Below are 17,972 nucleotides of genomic sequence, written 5' to 3' on the forward strand. Positions count from 1 at the left end.
AGTGTAATTGGCCTGGTACTAACGCAGCAGGCATTTGAAACTGGTGGTCTTATAACCTTGTGGCTACAGAGGGGAGGTTTCCTGGTGAAGTACATTCGGGATGTGGAGTATGGTGGCTCCATCCCTGGAGTGTCTTGATGCTCATCTGCCGGGAAAAGCCTGTGCTGCTCTTCTTGCTCTATGTTAGGGAAAGGTCCAGGGCTGGCCCTGTCCTCCTGACTGTGGCCCAGCACTCCCCAAGATCGGCTCCAGCATCTGCTGAACTGAACCAAACAAATAAACTGGCCGCATTTAGAAGCAGACAGGAGTAAACGCTCAAATCGGCCAGAGCTGGGGGCCTGTCTTGCTTTCTGGCTGTAATTAATGCTGACGGTTCCTGTGAGGGAACGGAGCCCTCAAAATGCACTAGGACAAGGCCCCTGGAAGAAGGGCTTACCAGGATTATCAGGCCAGGACCTAGTAATTACGCCCCAGATGTTGACAATTCATCAAATTACAAGGCTGGTGGGGCCTGAGGTCCCAGCCTGGGAAGTGCACATTCCTGTGTGAAGGTTCCCTGAGCCTCCTCCCAGCTCTCATTAGAGCCGGCTGGTGGATGAGGGGTGGGTGGGCAGCCCCCTTCAGGGCGGGTCAGCACCATACGGTTCTGATTTCTCAGCCTAGGCTCTTTGTACACACATGGGCTGCAGCAAGACTGTCCGGGGCTTAGCAATTTCCCAAACTCAAATTCTTTGTGCTAGGGAAAGGAAGAAAAGACCCTCAAAGTTAGGTTCAGCCCAGCTGTTGCTGGTGCCCTGAGGGTGGCACAATGTTCCTCCTGGAGCACTTCTTCCTGGGACCTAGGGCATTTTGTAGAGTGGGCTCTGTAGTGACCTATGCACCTCAACTCAGCAAACTGTAGGAGCTTCAGCTGGGTGGGGTCCCAAGCGCTTGCACCAAGGTCAGAGACTTGCCCCTCATGTGCTCCTTGGCCTTGCTTGGGCTGCTGCCCTCTGTGCTGCTCATCTGTAGTGTGAGGGGCTGGAATTGGGCAATGTCTTTCCGGGAGCCAGGTTTTATTTGATCCGTGCAGTTAAAAGAACCCAGACTGGGCATAACGGCTCATGCCCGTAATCCCAGCACTTTGGAAGGTCAATGTAGGAGGATTACCCTGGCTCAGGAGTTTAAGACCAGCCTGGGCAACATAGTGAGACCCCATCTCTAAAAAAAAAAAAAAAGGTTGGGTGTGGTGGCACATGCCTGTAGCTCCCGCTACTCAGGAGGCTGAGGCAGGAGGATTGCTTAAACCGTGGAGGTTGAGGCTGCAGTGAGCTATGATGGCACCACTACACTCCGGCCTGGGTGACAGAGCGAGACTTTGTCTCAAACAAACAAAAAAACAAAGAACCCCAAACCAAATGAATTAGTCACATTTAAAAATTGCAACCTTTTACATAAACGTCCAGAGTTTGGGCTTTTCTTGAAAAGCCGGGAGATCTCGCAGACCCTGGTCCACAGGCTCCACCCTTCCCTGTGGTCTCACGCCTAGCCTGCTGGCCATGGCGAGGTGACTCGCCAGCTCTGCAGGGCATCTGATTTGTAACCCTTGGCCTAGAAAGTCTCCCAGGGCCCTTTCCGCTCTATGATGCTGTGAGGCTGTGAAACCGGCTGGCTTCTATTTTGGGGAGAGGGCCTGCTCGGTGATGCCTGAGTGTGCTGGAAGTAATTACATGTATGTCCATGTCACACGTCATGGCTAGCAGAGGTGGTGTTTACAGCACTGTGCCTTTGAACCGATCCCAAAATACCTGCTGAAATGACACATTTGCCCATGACTGGTGGGGAGAGACATGATTACCCTGTCAGGTATCAGAAAATACTGTTCCTCATTAAGGTGGCAGAGAGGAAAGAGCTTGACCCCCGTGGGGTGACGGAGGATGGAGGATGGGACTGGCGGGCCGGGATGTGTCTGACTGAGCTGCCCGGGTCACCAGCTCAGGCACAGAGGGCTGTTCTGGTGGAAGGAAGTCTGGGGGAACACACCATCAGCTCACTTTGGTGCCAGCCATGGATGGGGTGGAAATCCAGAGTAGGGAGCAGCAGCTGACCGGAAGTGTGACCTTCACAGAAGGGTGACCGCCACAGCGTGGCCAAACTCCACGAGGCAGTCTAGAGGGAGACAGCGTGACCAGGACAGCTCGCAGCACACACTGAAGCTGCAGTCACTCTGCCTCGCCCTGTGGCCCCTGGACCATGCCCAGGCCAAGCTCTGCCCTCCTGCCCCACCCTTGGGGCATGGTTGGTTTCCCAGCCTCCCTGAGAGCTGCCCCCTAGGCTGTGGGGTGGGCCCTCCTTGGTTTCCACAGACAATTGTCACCCACTGGTAAAGAACTGGTTGAAACCCTTAAAAATGCAAAGGATTTTTATAGAATTTGGATTTCCAGCTTCTCTGGAAATGTTGGAAGATGTGGTAGTGATGACTGCATGTGCGGAACTGCACCCCGATGGGGCGGGTGCCCCGATTCACCCCAGGCCCTGCCGTTTTCTCTGCTCTCCTGCGCCCAGCCAGCCTCATCCATTTTCTCCCTTGCCGGCGGCTGCAAGCGTCAGTGAGCCCGTGAGCCTGCAATGCTAGCTCAGGTCCATCTCTCCAGTCCTCCCACCCTCCTGGGCCAGCCTCCACCAGGCCCCCTACCTCCTGCCCCACATACCCATCCTTCCTGCACAGGGAAGGAGCAGGGTACATCCTGATGATGAGGTCCTGCCCCGTAGACCTGGGAGTGAGCTGCTGAATTTCCCTGGAGCGCGTTTCCTCCTCTGCAAACTGAGTGTGCTGCGGATGGAATGGCTCCCTGGATCTGGGCTCACAGCAGGCAGCAGAGGAAGGGTGGGTTGATGAGAGCAGCTGTGACGCGCTGGGCCAGCCTTGGGGCAAATGAAGCCAGGGAACAGAGTGGAGCTGAAGCAATGTGGGCCCTTCCCTCCCTATCTAGATGTCACTGGCCCTGATCACAGACCGGCCAGGCAGAAGCCTCATCATCCCCATTTCACAGATGAAGATCTGGAGCTCGGAGAGGCCAGGACACCAGCCCAAAGCTTTGCTCGAGCCCTGTGCCCTGCCTGCTGCCTGCCCCTCCTCTGGCTGCTGTAGCACCTGGCACACCCTCACCCACTGCCCTCAGGGCAAAGCTGTACCCCTGGCCTGGCATTCAAGGACAACCTCTTCCTCTTCCTCCTGAGTGCCTCCTTCCAGACGCACGTGTCACCTCTTCTGAGAAGCCTTCTTCAGCTCCCGCCCCCCCCAGTTTCTCACTTACGGACTCACTGCTCTGTCTTCCTGCCACCTCTCCTCCCACAGTGACCAGCCACGTGGCTCCAGTGCCCACCACAGACGCCCTTCCTGACCGGAGGATGTGCAGCCTTGGCTCGCACACCCCTGGTGATGTGCAACTCACTGCTCCCCGGGCAGACTGAGGGGTTTGCAAAGATTTTGTTTAAGCCTGGTCCTTCTCAGGCCAGACCCTCCACCTTGCAGCGCCTGGTTCAATTGTGCCCAGAACCTCCACGTGGCTGGGAAGACGAGGCCTCAGGTTCCAGCCCGGGGAGGGCTCTCAGCTTGGCTGGGTGGGGCTGTGGGCCCCTTTGTCCAGCCACCCGGGGTGGAACTCCGGAGTAGACAAGAGATGGCCAATTCCTCAAGGCTGGGTGCTCCAGGGCCACGGGCTTCTCACCTCCCCCTACGCCCTTACCATCCCGGCCCATCTTGGGTGCACCCTCTCTGGATGTTCCCCCTGAAACTCCCCACTTATCAGCATCCTCTTCACCTTCTGACTTCGACTCACACCTCCCTTCCTCAAGGCGGTGCCCCTGACCCCCACCAGGCCAGGTCTGGGTTACGGGAGCCCCGCCTCCTAGCCCTGGCCACGAGGCATAGTGAAGCTGGAATTTGTGGGAGTTTTTTGTTCTGTCTCCCACTCAACCACAGGCTCCAAGTGGGGAGGGACCCCTGGATGTGTTTCCCGCTACTGCATCCCAAATGCCGAAGCGCCTCGTACATAACGAGAACACAGTAAATACCCGCTGAATGGATCAACAACGGTGAAGGGAACGATTCTCTGAATGAACGTCCATCCTGCTGGCTCTCGTGCCCGGCCAGGGAACACTAGAGGGCGCGCTTGACTTGCCGAAGGGGGCCTCCAGCCCTGGCGGACTCTTGCGCTGGACTCCTGCCCTCGGGCCACAGCCTGGGCGATCAGCCAGGACGCTGGCCATTGAGGACGCAGGCCCAAAAGGGGCGCCTTCAGCCTCACAGGCTTCCCTGGCTGGCATTGGTAATGGACAGAGCAGTGGGAACGGTCCCTGAACCCAGTCCGTGTGCCCAACTCTGAAGCTCTCCTGCGTCATCTCCTTGGTTCCCCCAATAGCTGAAGGGGCTGAGGCTTGGCGGGGCTAGGGACGTGCCTGAGGCCACATGGATTATAGACCCCTGGGCCCATTCTGTCTCCACTGCATGGGCTGGACATCGTGCCAGCCCTGGGTCCTGGGTGGGGGCAGCTTCATACCCAAATCACTGCTTTCTCTTTAGTCTATTTGCTTCGAAGACCTGGGCTTGGCTCGGTGACCTTGTGCAGGTCTGTGAACATGTTCTTCCATGTGATGGGGCGAGGATGCTGTGGGGCTGGTCTGTTGCCTGGGGAAGTGGGAGGCGGTTCCAGCCAGTGACCACGCTGCAAACATATCACAGGCAAAAGAGCAAAGCGCAGGACCAACCCCCTCTGCTGGGCCCCTACACTGCTGTCCCTGCTAAGTCTCCTCCCAGAGCTAGGTGTGGACAGGAGGTACCTGGGCTGCTGCCAGGAGGATGCAAAAAACTGCAGCAGATACAGGAGTCATCTGGGAGCTGAGGGCGGAGCAGCAGCTCGGGCCCCACTGACCTGGGGTGGCTGCCTCCTGTGAATGGGCTGCCCCACATGGGACACTCACGGGGACACTGGGGACACAGTGCTGGACCAAGACAAGAGGCTGGACTCAAGAGACTCAGGGCCCTGGGGAGAACGGCCAGCATGGTGGCCCTGGTTGCATCTCCCTGAGGTTCCAGTCTGCGTGCCATTATCAGGGACTCCGGAGTCGGCTTTCATCCGGTCTCAGCTTCACTAGAATCTGGGGATTGTGGGGTGGCACTGTAGGGGTCAGACGGAAATGAGATGGAGGATGTTGAAATCTAAAAACAGATGAATTTGGGATATTTCAGATAAATCGTTTAACTGATTACATTTTTATAATCAAAGCTGTTTTTGAACTACAAGAGTGCAAGAGAGCGTGTGAACGTGCGGTGCTCCGTGGGCCTTTTTTGTTCACTTGATTAATTCCAAACCGTCCATCCGAGTTCTTCATTTCAAAATTGGTCCCAGGCCGAGGCCCCGTCTCACAGACCACATTTCAGCCCAGAGCTCTCGCAGTCCCCTGGGGCCCCGGCTGTCGCTGCTCCCAGGACTGAGGCCGGAGATGAAGTGCAGTCACCGCTCCCTCGACTCCAGAGGGGCTTGGGCACGGCGCTCCGGGGCCCAGGAGGTGCCGTGTGTGTGGTTTTGGGTGTGCTCAGAGCTGACCTGTGACGCCTGCCAGCCCTCGTTTCTGTTAGTCATTCAGGCTTCACCAGCAAATTAGTGCAACCGCCTCCTACCCGCACCCCTTCCTCCAGTTTCTGCCCTGTAGCCAGGGAGGCCTTTTCTACTTTTTAATAATTAATTGATTGATTTAAATTTTTATTTTTTTAAAACAGACGGGGATTCGGCCAGGATTGGCAGCTCATGCCTGTAATCCTAGCACTTTGGGAGGCCGAGGTGGTCAGATTGCCTGAGCTCAGGAGTTCGAGACCAGCCTGTGCAACATGGCAAAACCCTGTGTCTATTAAAAACACAAAAAAATCAGCCAGGCGTGGTGGTGCGTACCTGTATTCCTAGCTACTTGGGAGGCTGAGGCACGAGAATCACTTGAACCCAGGAGGCGAAGGTTGCAGTGAGCCGAGATCATGCCACTGCACTCCAGCCTGGGCGACAGAGCAAGACACTGTCTCCGAAAAAAAAAAAAAAAAAAAAAAAAAGATGGGGTTTTGCCATATTGCCCAGGCTGAGCATGCCCTGCTCCGTTCAGCTGCTCCTCTGCAGGGACACCCTGCACAGTGATACAGAACTGGACATTTCATTACCAGGGGAAGATTAGAAATTCTTCCTAATTTCTAATAATGGCTATGACACGGAGGTACGAATGAGGAGTAGGAGAGGAGGTGAAATGAAGAAATGGACTTTCAAGTTTAAGTTAGACTTAGTTTTTGTTTTTCTTTTTTCGTAAAGCAGGAAAGCATCCTAACAATTTGATACCGGGGTGGAATACAGTAGTTAGGAAGGGAGCAGCAGGGCTGGATACAGACAGGTATGAGCAGGAGAAACCAAACACCCACTCCAAGTATGTGTTTCTGGGGGTGGTCTGAGAAGCACTCTCCTGCCAATACGCAGCCCATCCTGGCCCCGGCCCTGCTACTGTAGACAGCTTGAGCGGCTGGCTGGTTGGTGTGAGGGAGTAGGGTCACATAGCCTGGGTGCTAATCCAGGCTTTGGCATGCAAGCAGGCCGTGTGTCTCAGCTAAGTCCTGTCACCCTCTGAGCTCAGATTTCTCATCTGTCAGGTAGGGCTGAAACCACTAGCCTCCCATGGTGAGACGGCATGCATGAGTGTGCACCCAGCAAGCACTCAATACTTGCACCTGCTTCCCTGGCACATTGGAAGGGCTTTGGGAGATGAAGGGTGACAGTCTTTTCTTCTCTGTTCCCAAAGGAAGCACCATGAGTGGGGGATCTCCAACCCCTTGGCAGTCTATCTCTGGGGACAAGTGATTTTTCTCTTTTCTTTTTTTTTTTTTTTTTGAGACATGGTCTCGCTCTGGTCTGTCACCCAGGTTGGAGTGCAGTGGCGTAATCTCGGCTCACTGCAACCTCTGCCTCCTGGGTTCAAGTGATTCTCCTGCCTCAGCCTCCCAAGTAGCTGGGACTACAGGCATGTACCACCACACCTGGCTAGTTTTTGTGTTTTTATTTTTATTTTTTTTGGTAGAGACGGTGTTTCACCGTATTGGCCAGGCTGATCTTGAACTCCTGACCTCAAGTGATCCATCCGCCTTGGCCTCCAAAAGTGCTGGGATTACAGGCGTGAGCCACCGTGCCCGGCCGGGACAAGTGATTTCTATAAACACAGAGTCAAGTTCCATCCCCCAGCCCTCGCCTCTGTCTTGGTTCTACTTGGTGCAGCTCTGGGAGCTTCTTTGGCTTCACTTTCTATCGTTTCCCTGTCACCTGCTCACTCACTCCTGCCACACTGACCTTGAGTGTACCTGAACACACAAAGCTTGCTCCAACTTCATGACCTGTGCACTTGCTTTTTCCTCTGCCGGGATCTCCCCCAAGATCTCTGCAGCTTTTTCATCATTTAAGTCTCACTTCAATGTTACTTTCCTCAAGAACCTTCTGATTATTTAATCCAAATTATACCTGTCCATTCACCCAGCCAACACTCTCATCACATCCTTGTTTTATTCTCTTGTAAGTACATTAAATGATATCGAAGAAATGTTTAAATAGCTTTCTGAATGTGTAAAACAAACCAGAAAGTCACTAAAGCTTAATGTTAAGAGTGAAGACAATCAAACTACCAAAGAAGAGGAAAAGCAAACATTGTGACATTGTAAATAGGAGATGATGAGAAAGTCTAATGTTTTCTGTGTAAGTCAAAGTTCAGGCAAGATTAAGCCCTGCATGAGTGACAGGTGGTTTCATCTTAGTCAGACGCCACAGTTTAGAGAAGGAAAAAGCGCTCGTGATAAACAAGATACCTCTGGGAAGATGACATTGAGCTTCTAATTATTCATTCCTCTCTATCCCAGGGCAAACTCCCATTCCCATATGGTTCTCTAAAGACTGTGACTGGGCCTGATCCATCTTTGTGCCACCCCAGTGCCCAGGCCAGGGTATGACACCCACCAGATTTGTTGAACACAGCCAAGCCTCCTATTTCTGAGATGGGCAAATCACTTTATCAACATAAATACTGATTACTACCCCAAAATGCAAAAGTGCCGTGCCTAGGGCTCCTCTGAAGGCTCAACTTTTGATTCACAATGTTCTGAGTTAGGAATTATCCCTATGCTGTTGATTCTATGATGTCTTCCGTCCCTGGACCAGTTGGGATCCAAAAGCTCTTAAACACGGGTGATTTCCTCTTTAAACTCTATGCCTGCAATTCCAACCTTTACCACGAGGTGACAGGATTACACAAACCTTATCAAAACTAGTTTAATCTCTGACTACTTCTAATTAAAATATGCCCTAAATTAAAACAATATTCATACATATATGTATATATTTTAAAACTTATATTGGCATAGCTTTAAAAGTGTAATACCCACAGTTGGCCAGCATTTGGGGAAAGAGACAGCATTTATTCATTGTTGGTGGGAATGTAAATTAGTACAGTCTCCTGGAGGGCAATTTGGCAATACACATCAAAAGTCTTACACATGTGCAAACCCTTTGGTGCAGCAATTCCACTTTTAGTCATTTATTCTAAGGAGATAATCATGGAAATAAGCTATATTTATTCCCAGGATGTTGACTGTAAGGGTGAAAAATTGTCAATATAAATAATTTAACTTTGAGACTAAATAAATGATATATCGGATCAAATACAATGTAGCCATTACATTCTCTAAGGATTTTTAATGATGCAGAAAAGTCTCATGCTATATTTAGTGAAAAAAATAGTACAAAAAAGTATGTCCAATGTAATTGTATTTTAGATTATGAGACTGACGTGCTGCCCACTGCACTAAGAAGGCACTTGTAATTCTATTTTTAAAGCAATAAATATAAAAGCAAACTTGGATATAAGAAATACTAGAACCACCACCAAGATAAGAGGACTTATCTGTGAGTGGCAGAATTAGAGATGCTTTTTCCTTGTGTTTTTCTCCATTGTCCAAATGTTTTACAATAAACATGCTTTTTGTTGTAATCAGAAGAGGCTGTTAATGCATCCTTGGGAGCAGAGAGGACAGGCCAGCCTCTGTACACGGAGGGCATGGACAGGGCGAGCTGGGCCCTTGTCGGCTCTGACTTCCTCAAGTCCACAACCTGCCCCACAGATGTGGGTGGCCCCTATGCCCCGTGTCCTCCAGCCACTCCTATCGGTCCACACATGGACCTGGTTTCAGCTGAGGGAGCCAGCCTGAGTTAATCCAGAAAAGCGCCGACAGTCTCCACCACCAGAGTCTCCTGCCGGACTCTATCCTTGCTGTTAGAAAGTGATAAGGTATTGGCACAAAGAGAAAAAAGTAAGTCCCCCCTGAGGCTGGTCCTGAAGTTTACTAAGCTACAAAAAAACACAAAAAACAAACAAACAAAACAAAAAACCAAAAAATGCTTTTTCTAAAACCGACCATTCTCAAAGGTGTTTTTCTTTCCAAATATTGCAAATTTATACTGAGTAGTTAGAATGATTTCTGAAACCCATCTTTTCTTCTATTGAGACTGTCAACGATGAGGAAAGACAGTGATATCTATGGAAGGGCTGCCACACACAGGACTGGAAATGGCCTCTGTGTCTCACACTCAGTTAACCCCGCTCTGCAGGTGTGATCTCCCCAGGCCCAAGTAGCCTGCCCAAGTCCACACAGGTGACTGACTCAAAGCCACGGTGATCCTCTGCACATGAGGGGCCTCCGAGGTGGCCCAGGCCCTTCAGCACAAGGCAGTCACCCCAGCCTCTGGGATGGCCACGTGGAGCCATCTGCAAATATACCCCAGGCTGAGAGCCGGGCAGAGCCCTCCTGTCCTCCACAGGCCAAGAGATAGGAATTTCCACTCAGGACTGGGCCCCAGGAGCCTGCAAAAGGTCCTCCCCTTCCTCGAGTGGGGAAGCTGAGCGGGGTGTCTGCCCCACCCTGTGGGTCTCACGGAAGGAGTGGCCCAGGTGGTGGTGTGAGAACGAGGGGTCTGGAGGCACACAGCTGGTCTTGCTCCTGGTGCTGGCGACGTGAACGCCCTGAATCCAGCCCACCCAGGGAAGACTCCTACCTCCGTGTGGAAATGGGGGTCTGTGTGTAAGCTGGGGCTGGGCGACCTCAGAAAGAAGGCCATCATGGGCTGTGATACCAGCTTCCTGGAGACTTTGACAGGGTCCCCTCATCCCTCACCAGGCCCAGCTTGCTCAGGCCTCCCAGTGACTGGGGAGCTGCTGGTAGAACCAGGGGCGGCTGCCAGAGCTGCCTACACAGAGGAAGTGGGGGGGCTTGCTGGACCCCAGCTCTCTTCCTTCCAAGAAAGCTCCCAGTGTCAAGCCTGAGGGACGCCCGCGGGGCTCCACACACATCCATCTCTCCATTCCCAGCCCCGACAGTCACAGCGCCCCTTCTCCAGGCCAGGCCCAGGTGTGAGGGAGCCCGATACCACCCCCACGCTCAGCTTCGTCTTTAATTCCCGACAGTCCTGTTGTGGCCCCAGGGACAGCAGCCCCGGGTTTGGCCTGACTCGCGTTCTGGGTGCTGTAAGCCAAGGGGCTTTCCTTTCCCCAGGCTTCACAGCGAGTGAGCTGCAGAGATGAGAGCCACGCCCAGCTACTCAATCCGCACCCAGCCTCCTGCCTGTCAGCCACAGGGCCAGCTGCCGGCACCCAACTGGGTCCTGGGAGGAAGGAGTGAGGGAGAAGAGGCCTCTGTGGGACGCAGACCCTGGCACCTGCTCTGGTGTGGCTGAGAACAAGCCCCCTGCCCCTCCCCCGGGGCAGCAGGCAGCATCCTCTCCGATGCTCGAGGCTGGTGGGGAACGGACCGCTGGGTCACTTTGCTCAGAGGAAACAATGGAGAAGAGGGGGAGGAAACCACTCATGTACTCCCCACCCTCTCCCCTCTGGACCTGTGAATACAGAGTAACCCGGGGTGAAGGGAGCTGCGTCATGCCAGGAGTGGTTCTGTTAGTCTCCGGTCCTCCCGAGCCGGTACTGGTACAGCGAATAATGCCAAGATGCGGGGCTAAACTTTCCAGCGAAAGCCTGTGCTTCCCCAAGATGCTGGACGCCCAAAGGTCCGGGCTGCCGTGTGCAGGAGACGGGAGCCTGACCCTTGCCTAATCAGAAGAGCAGCTGGGGACTGCGGCAGGGCCCTAACCCCGGGTGTGCCATGGGATGAGGGTGGGTCCCAGCTGGTTTTCACATTTCATTCTTCCGCAGAGTCTGAGAGGCCAGGCTGCTCATTGCTTGGGGAGCTGCCCGGACTGCCTGGGAGATCCCAAACTTGACTCAGCCCAGCACGGGGCCACTCCAGCATGAAGTCAATGTTCCCCAGAGTTACCACCAAGTCTTGGAGGGCTGGGTTTGTGACACATTGTGTGCCTTCATCTCTGCATTCACAGAGCAGGAACTTGAAGCTCAGCGAAGGTGAGCACCTTCTCTTAAGGTCACTCAGCCGAGAGGAAGCAGAGTGGACCCCACGTCAAGTCTCCCTGGTGCTGGGGCTGGCCTCCTCTCCTCCCCTGCAGGACCGGGGACCACTGCTCTCTATCGCCAGCCGTCCTGACTGCACAGATCTGTCCCGAATCAGCCAGCATTTCCCTCCCTGCATCCTCCTGCCCTGGAGGCACAAAATGAATCTGCCCCTCCCTTGACGGCCCTGCCAATCTCTTCTGCTGCTGGGCTCCCCCTGCTCTTTCTGACATCCCAGGACCTCCGGATGCTGCTGCCACGACCCTCAGCCCCCGCACAGGACCTGACAGCGGCACAGCCACGCTGCGTCTTGCTGCTGACGTGGTGCTCACTTGGCCGGGGCTAGGACATCTATCCCAGGAATGCGCTAGCTTTTGGGTTAATTTTAAGAGATCTGCCAAGGGATGACACCACAGCCAAACTGGAACCAGCCAGTCTCCTGTTATCGAGTGATGACGAGGCGCGGTGCATGGGACAGGGAGTCCTCTGCCCACTGGGAAGGGGCCCAGCCCTCCGGTGGAGCACGCCACAGTGCGGGGGCCGGACTGTTGGCTCTTGGCTGGACTTACTGAAGAAGCAGTGGCAGGTGGATTCAGTGCCACCCAGACACCTGCTCGAGGTGCTCTGCCTTGCCTCCAGGGCAGCCCTGGAGATCTGTGCAGCCTTTACCTCCCCAGAGCTCACGCTAATCGCCTCCACAGAAAGACCACGGCTGCTGAGGAGCAGAGGAGGAGACAGGAGCGCAGACAGAGTTAAATCAAGGCTCAGGGAAAGAATATTGGTTTAAGAGAAAAGGGTGAAGAGAGCAAAAAATAAATGACAAATTACCGGGTAGCCATCTCGTCCTGATTGCCCCTGTGGTAATTAATATGTCATTAATAATCAGAGTTTCGGCAGAAACCATATGGCAACACTTAGAGCTCAGTCAGGGCCCAGACCCACACCCGCCCCCCGACAGCTGGTTGGTGACTTCCTCTGCAGGGGGAGGACTCAAGGGCTCCAGGGGTCTTGGGGGCAGAGCAGCCCTTTCCTGCCTCAGAGGGCCAGGCTGGAGGGACCAAGAGCCTCAGGGCTTCATCGGGGCCCTGGGCACAGTCACATGTGTGCCCTCCCCACGCTGGCCAGGCATAGGGTAAATGCCACGTGGGGACGTGGGGTTCTGGAGGGTGGAGCCACAGCCACATGACCAACCAGGAACTGAAAATGCTCCTTAAACTAGGCCTGCAGAGAGGCCTGGAAGACAGCCTGTTTCCTCTCAGTTGCCACTGGGATGGGGTGAACCAAGAAAGAGAGCCTTAGAAGCCAGGAATATCAGGGGGCGTTCACTGTGGCTGGATGCTTCTCTGCCCCCTAGTTCCAGACCCTGGAGCAGTGACCACCCTGCCTGTGTTCCACACTTGGGCACCCATCTCCCAGGTCAGACCCTTCCAGGTCGCAGCTTGAGAATTTCTGCATTTGTTTAATTCATTTACTATTTTAACTGCCAAGTTAAAAAACAAACAAAAAAAACACTCTATAGCCCCCGGCGTTAGGTACTTCAGCAAGTTCACACACGCTAGCCTCTCTGAGACAGCCAGGAAGAACTCAGCTGCCAAACATCGCTTGAAGCCAATAAATCAACACAATCCTGCTGTCTTGCTTGGCTCACGGTGGGGCTGCATGCACCGAGAAGCCCAGATTCCGAAGGGCACTGATCGGGAAACGAATCATGGTACATGGAAGTAAAAAATAAAAGGGCTCATCTGAAAGGAATTCCTTGAGAAGGCTGATTTTGGCTCTGACTGTCAATGTGCTTCTTGAGTGGATTAACTGGGATTTACCGGGCTCTGAAAAACTGACAGCATGAATCAAAGGCAGGCACATCCTTTGCCCTGGAGAATGAATGGGATTTCTAGGGCCACTTGCAATCCCCTGCATTCAAAGCTGCCTCTGGCCGGCCAGGAGAAGTTCAAGGGAGCTGCCCAGTGCTTCCCTCATACCCTTCACACCCCTCACAAATGCAGTGACATTTTCCTCCTGCTCCAGTGCCATGCCCTCACCAGCCAGGTGTGTGCTCACAAGGTCTCAGCTGTCTGATCCACATTCTGGCAAAGAAGAAACATGAACCCCAGGGTCTAGTGGTCAAGCCCGACTAATTCCTGGGACAACTGCCTAACTCTACAGCTCTTTCTGCCAAAGCACGGGACACTGAAGCATCTAGAAACATCAACTGTCACAAAGCATTTTAAAGCTACGGGCATGGTGCTAGCATTTCTGTGTACCAAGGTGAGCCCAAGATTTGGTGAGGAACAGCCAGGCTTGTGCGCTGGCTCTCTTGCTAGGAAAATGGTCACAGAACGTTCCAGTGAACAGGTCAAGCCTGTGGAATTCTGTGCCTGCATTCATCTACAAATTAAAATATAACATGACTCCTGTATGACTGATTTTTTCCCCCCAAACACATGAGTTTTTGTTTTTGTGTTTGAGACGGAGTCTCATTCTGTCTGCTGCCCAGGCTGGAGTGCAGTGGTGCGATCTTGACTCACTGCAACCTCTGCCTCCTGGGTTCAAGCAATTTTTTGTGCCTCGATTTCCCGAGTAGCTGGGGTTACAGGCACCCACCACCACGCCTGGCTAATTTTTGTATTTTTAGTAGAGACGAGGTCTCACTATGTTGGCCAGGCTGGTCTCGAACTTCTGATCTCAAGTGATCTGTCCACCTTGGCCTCCCAAAGTGCTGGGATTCCAGGCGTGAGCCACCGCACCTGGCCACTTTTTAATAGGACTGATGTTTTCTGAGGACACACCTCCCTAACCAAAATTATGTTCATGGAATTGCAACAGAGAGAGAACCAAACATCTTATCTTTCAGAAGCAGACAGCACAGTCCAGGACACTTACTGGAGGACCTGCAAAACACAAGCAGAGAAGCCACAGTCAGTGTGGAAGGCAGAGTCCCCTCGCCTGTCCTCAGCACGGTCCCCTCGCCTGTCCTCAGCACGGTCCCCTCGCCTGTCCTCAGCACGGCTCCTGGCCACCTCTCCCCGGAAGGCTTTGATGCTGCCATGGCTGTTTCCTGCCACGGCCTGAAGCTGGGGGCAGAGCAGAAGGAGCACCTTTGCCCTTGGAGGGGCCGGGATGGTCACGGGGGTGGTGGTGACAGTTCCCACATGCATGGGTGCATGCATTCATGTCACCAGGCGGCTTTGGGTTCTGGCACTGAGTAGGAATTGGAACTTGTTCCTACTTAGGGGACAAGCTCTGGTGCGCCTGAGGGGATAGTTTGTTTCTATTGAGGGCAGACTGGGGGAGCAAACATTTTGGACAGAGAGAATACTGGGAGGAATGGCAAATGGGTGTGGCTTTTTGGGGGAGGGGGCTCCTGCTGCCCAGTTCCAGGGTTAGAAATGCATGAGGAGTAGCAAGGCCTGGGGCTGCGGCTGAGGCTTGTCTACCAGATGAGGGCTCACAGAGAACCCTTATGAGGCCCACAGGGGCTTCACCTCACAGCTTGTGAAGCATGTTGCATACTCGTTATTGCATTTGACCTTCCCAACCATCTTTTGTGAGAGGTCTGATGAACATCTCCACTGGACAGCTGATAACGCAGAGGTTCACAGAGCAGCGACTTGTGTGGGGCCACATCGTTGATTAGGGTGGAGCGAGCACATGCTGGATGGAAGGAGGTCTCCCAACTCTACCACCCCTAGGCTCTGTGCGCTAAGCCACGCGGCTGCCAAACCAGACCCCGAACCTCACTCAAGAATGAGGCCACACGGGGAGGCAGCACCCGGCAGTCAGCGGCCAGCACGATTTATACGTCCCAACTATGAGCCAGGAGCCATGGGGGTAACTAACGGGACCAGTAGTGAGTGCAAGAGGCAAGAGCCCTGACTCATGAATGTTGACTAAGCAGACAGATCCTTAAGAGGACATTACACAGGAAGAAGGCCAGGAAGCTCCATGCATAGCACAAGGGCCCTGACCCAGGCTGGGCCGAGTCCAGAGGGTGAGAAAAGAGGAGGGAGGAGTGTTGCAGAGATGGACAAGCTCAGAACATGCCAAGATCGTGGGCTTTTGAGGATCCAGGAGAGGTGAAGGCTGCTGCAGCAGAGGGAGGGCCGGAGAAGGCAGGGCCAGCCAAGCCCGGGGTTTTGTTTCCATGTCATGGTCTGGGGGGCTTGGTTCTAAGGGTGAAGGGGAGTCAGCGAAGGGTTCTGCAAGGAGGAGCGATGGGGAGGGGCAAGAGTGCACCTGGAGATGCGCTGAGGTGTCCCCATGCAGGTGCTGGTGGGTGAGGGGGGAGTGGAGAGTCAGAAGATGTTGGTCAGGGGAGAGATGGGGCTCGCACAGTAGCGATGCATAGAGGAAGGAGAGAGATGACAAGGATTTTTGGCTTGAAACACTGATGTACTCACACCCCAGGATGATGACATGGGGGACAGTGCTTTCCCCAAGTCTAGATCAGGGCGGAACAGAGCAAGATGCTGGCAACTTGGACATCCCATTGAGCTGACTCCTCACTGTCAGCCAATGACCTTGATTCCTATTTTCCAAAGCAAACAAAAGCTTTTGGATAGGTTCGCCATCGCCTTTCCAACACCAGTTGTATACATCTGTGCCTGAACCTGCACCTCAGCCTGTGCCTGCATCTGTACGTCCCCCGTGCCTGCACCTGCATCTGCAACTATGCCTATACCTGTACCTGCCTTTCCACCTGCCCCTCCTCCTCGATCTGTTCCTGCACCAGCACTCGCACCTGTGCCCGCACCTGCCCCTGCACCTGCCCTCCTCTCCATGTCTTCAGGTTAACTTGGAAGAACTGACCCACCTTCAATTAGGCCACTGTCCCCTCTGTATTGCCCAGAGCCTGGCCCCATCTACGGTCCCTCTGGATCTTAGTCACACTTGCCCTCTCATGCAAGTCCTGCCCAACAGCTCTGAAACATGCTCTAATTCCTCGGCTGGCAAAGCCATCCCTTGATCACACACTCCCTTCTATTCCTGCCCTTCCTCTGCTCTCTCCCTCACAGCAAGAAACAGTGGGAGGTGGCTTTAGAGGGGCAATGTGGGGCGATTGGGTAGGGCCTTGAGCAGAGAGAGGGTGAGACCTGGCTCATATTTTAAAGATCCCCCTGTGGGGGGTGGCAGGGGTAGAACCCGCAGGCTACTGCATGCTGCAGGGGAGAGAGGACAGTGGCTCACAGCTGGTGGTGGCAGTGGAAGTGGCGGATGTGGTTGGGTTCTGGATTGATTCTGACAGCACAGCCAAGAGGATCTCCCTAGTTTTGGCTTCAGCAACTGAAAGGATGGGGCTGCCGTCAACAGAGGTGGGGAGATAGTAGTGGGGCAGGCTTGGCTGAAGGGGTCAGAAGCTTGGCACACGTGGCACTGCTGGAAGTTAAAGAGAAGATCAAGAAGTCCTGGAAGCAAAGTAGAGAAAGTGTCTCAGGAGGGAGCGATCGCCTGTGCACAGGACGAAGTAACTGCCCTGCTGATGGGTCAAGTAAGAAGACCAGGAACTGGATGTAGCAATGCAGAGGCATGTCCAGGGAGTGACGGGAGGGGGGTCTGATGGGAGAGGGTTTCAGAGAGAAGGGGGTTGAGGGATGCGGACAGTGGGTGCTTTTGAGGAGCTCTGCTGCAAAGGGGAGGAAATGAACAGTTGCTTTGCGGGAGTGGGGCCTGGAGATGGGTATTTCTTTAGGATGAGAGACATGGCCACATGTTTGTAGGATGAGAGTGGTCCAGCAGAGAGAGAGGATTCGGTGTGGGGGAGGAGGGGAGATTCCTAGAGCCACATTCTTGAGGAGGTGAGAAGGGCTGGCTCTTGGCGCTGGCACAGATGGGGGCCTGGACAGTCCATCTGTGGAGACGGCAGGAGGAAGAGTGCCTGGTGCTGCTAGGCATGTGCCATGGAGGTGGGAGTTCGGGCAAGTTCTCTTCTGATTGTGCCAACTCTCTCAGTGAAGCAGGAAGCGAGGCCGTCAGCCTCAGGTGATGATGCTGCAGGAGGTGTTCGGGGACTGAGCGGGAGAGGCTGAGTGGGTTGGACAATGTGGCCTCAGCCAGGCAGCAGAAAGGGCCACGGGGGCTGGGGCTGTTTCTCTCCAGCTGGGTAATCTGCACGCACTGGAGTGGAGCATGTGGAGGGGACTGGGTTCAGTCCGGGGTGGGGCTTTTGCTGAGTGAGAATGAAGGAGGAGGGAGGAGCAGGGAGGTCTGGCATGGGGCAGCTGGCAGGATTCCAGCTGGAGGGGTGAGGGGCAAGGGGCTGGGATCCATGGATCTGAAGGCTGGAGATGGAAGGGTTGTGGGGGTCAGGAAGAGGGAATGGGCTGGAATTTGTGAACTGAGAATTTGTGGATGCTGCATTTATATCAGGCAAGACCTCTGGAGGGAGAGGCTGTTGTCAGAGGAGGCCAAGCCTATCAGAGGAGAGGAGGCCACAGAGTCCAGAGGCCAGGCTGTGTAAGGGGCTTCTATGT

General features: G+C 54.0%; 1 protein-coding gene across 1 annotated transcript in view; it reads right to left on the minus strand.

Moving 5' to 3' along the window:
• Window positions 1–17,972, minus strand: part of COL23A1 (collagen type XXIII alpha 1 chain) — a 351,166-nt gene that overhangs the window by 38,448 nt on the left and 294,746 nt on the right. The window contains exons 4-5 of the mRNA XM_034961132.3: window positions 14,386–14,393; window positions 12,334–12,360 (exon numbers count right to left, since the gene is read on the minus strand). Of these exons, the coding sequence (XP_034817023.1) occupies window positions 12,334–12,360; window positions 14,386–14,393 (35 nt within the window). The remainder of the gene's footprint in view (window positions 1–12,333; window positions 12,361–14,385; window positions 14,394–17,972) is intronic.

The sequence above is a fragment of the Pan paniscus genome, chromosome 4, assembly GCF_029289425.2.
Source record: "Pan paniscus chromosome 4, NHGRI_mPanPan1-v2.0_pri, whole genome shotgun sequence".
Lineage (NCBI taxonomy): Eukaryota > Metazoa > Chordata > Mammalia > Primates > Hominidae > Pan > Pan paniscus.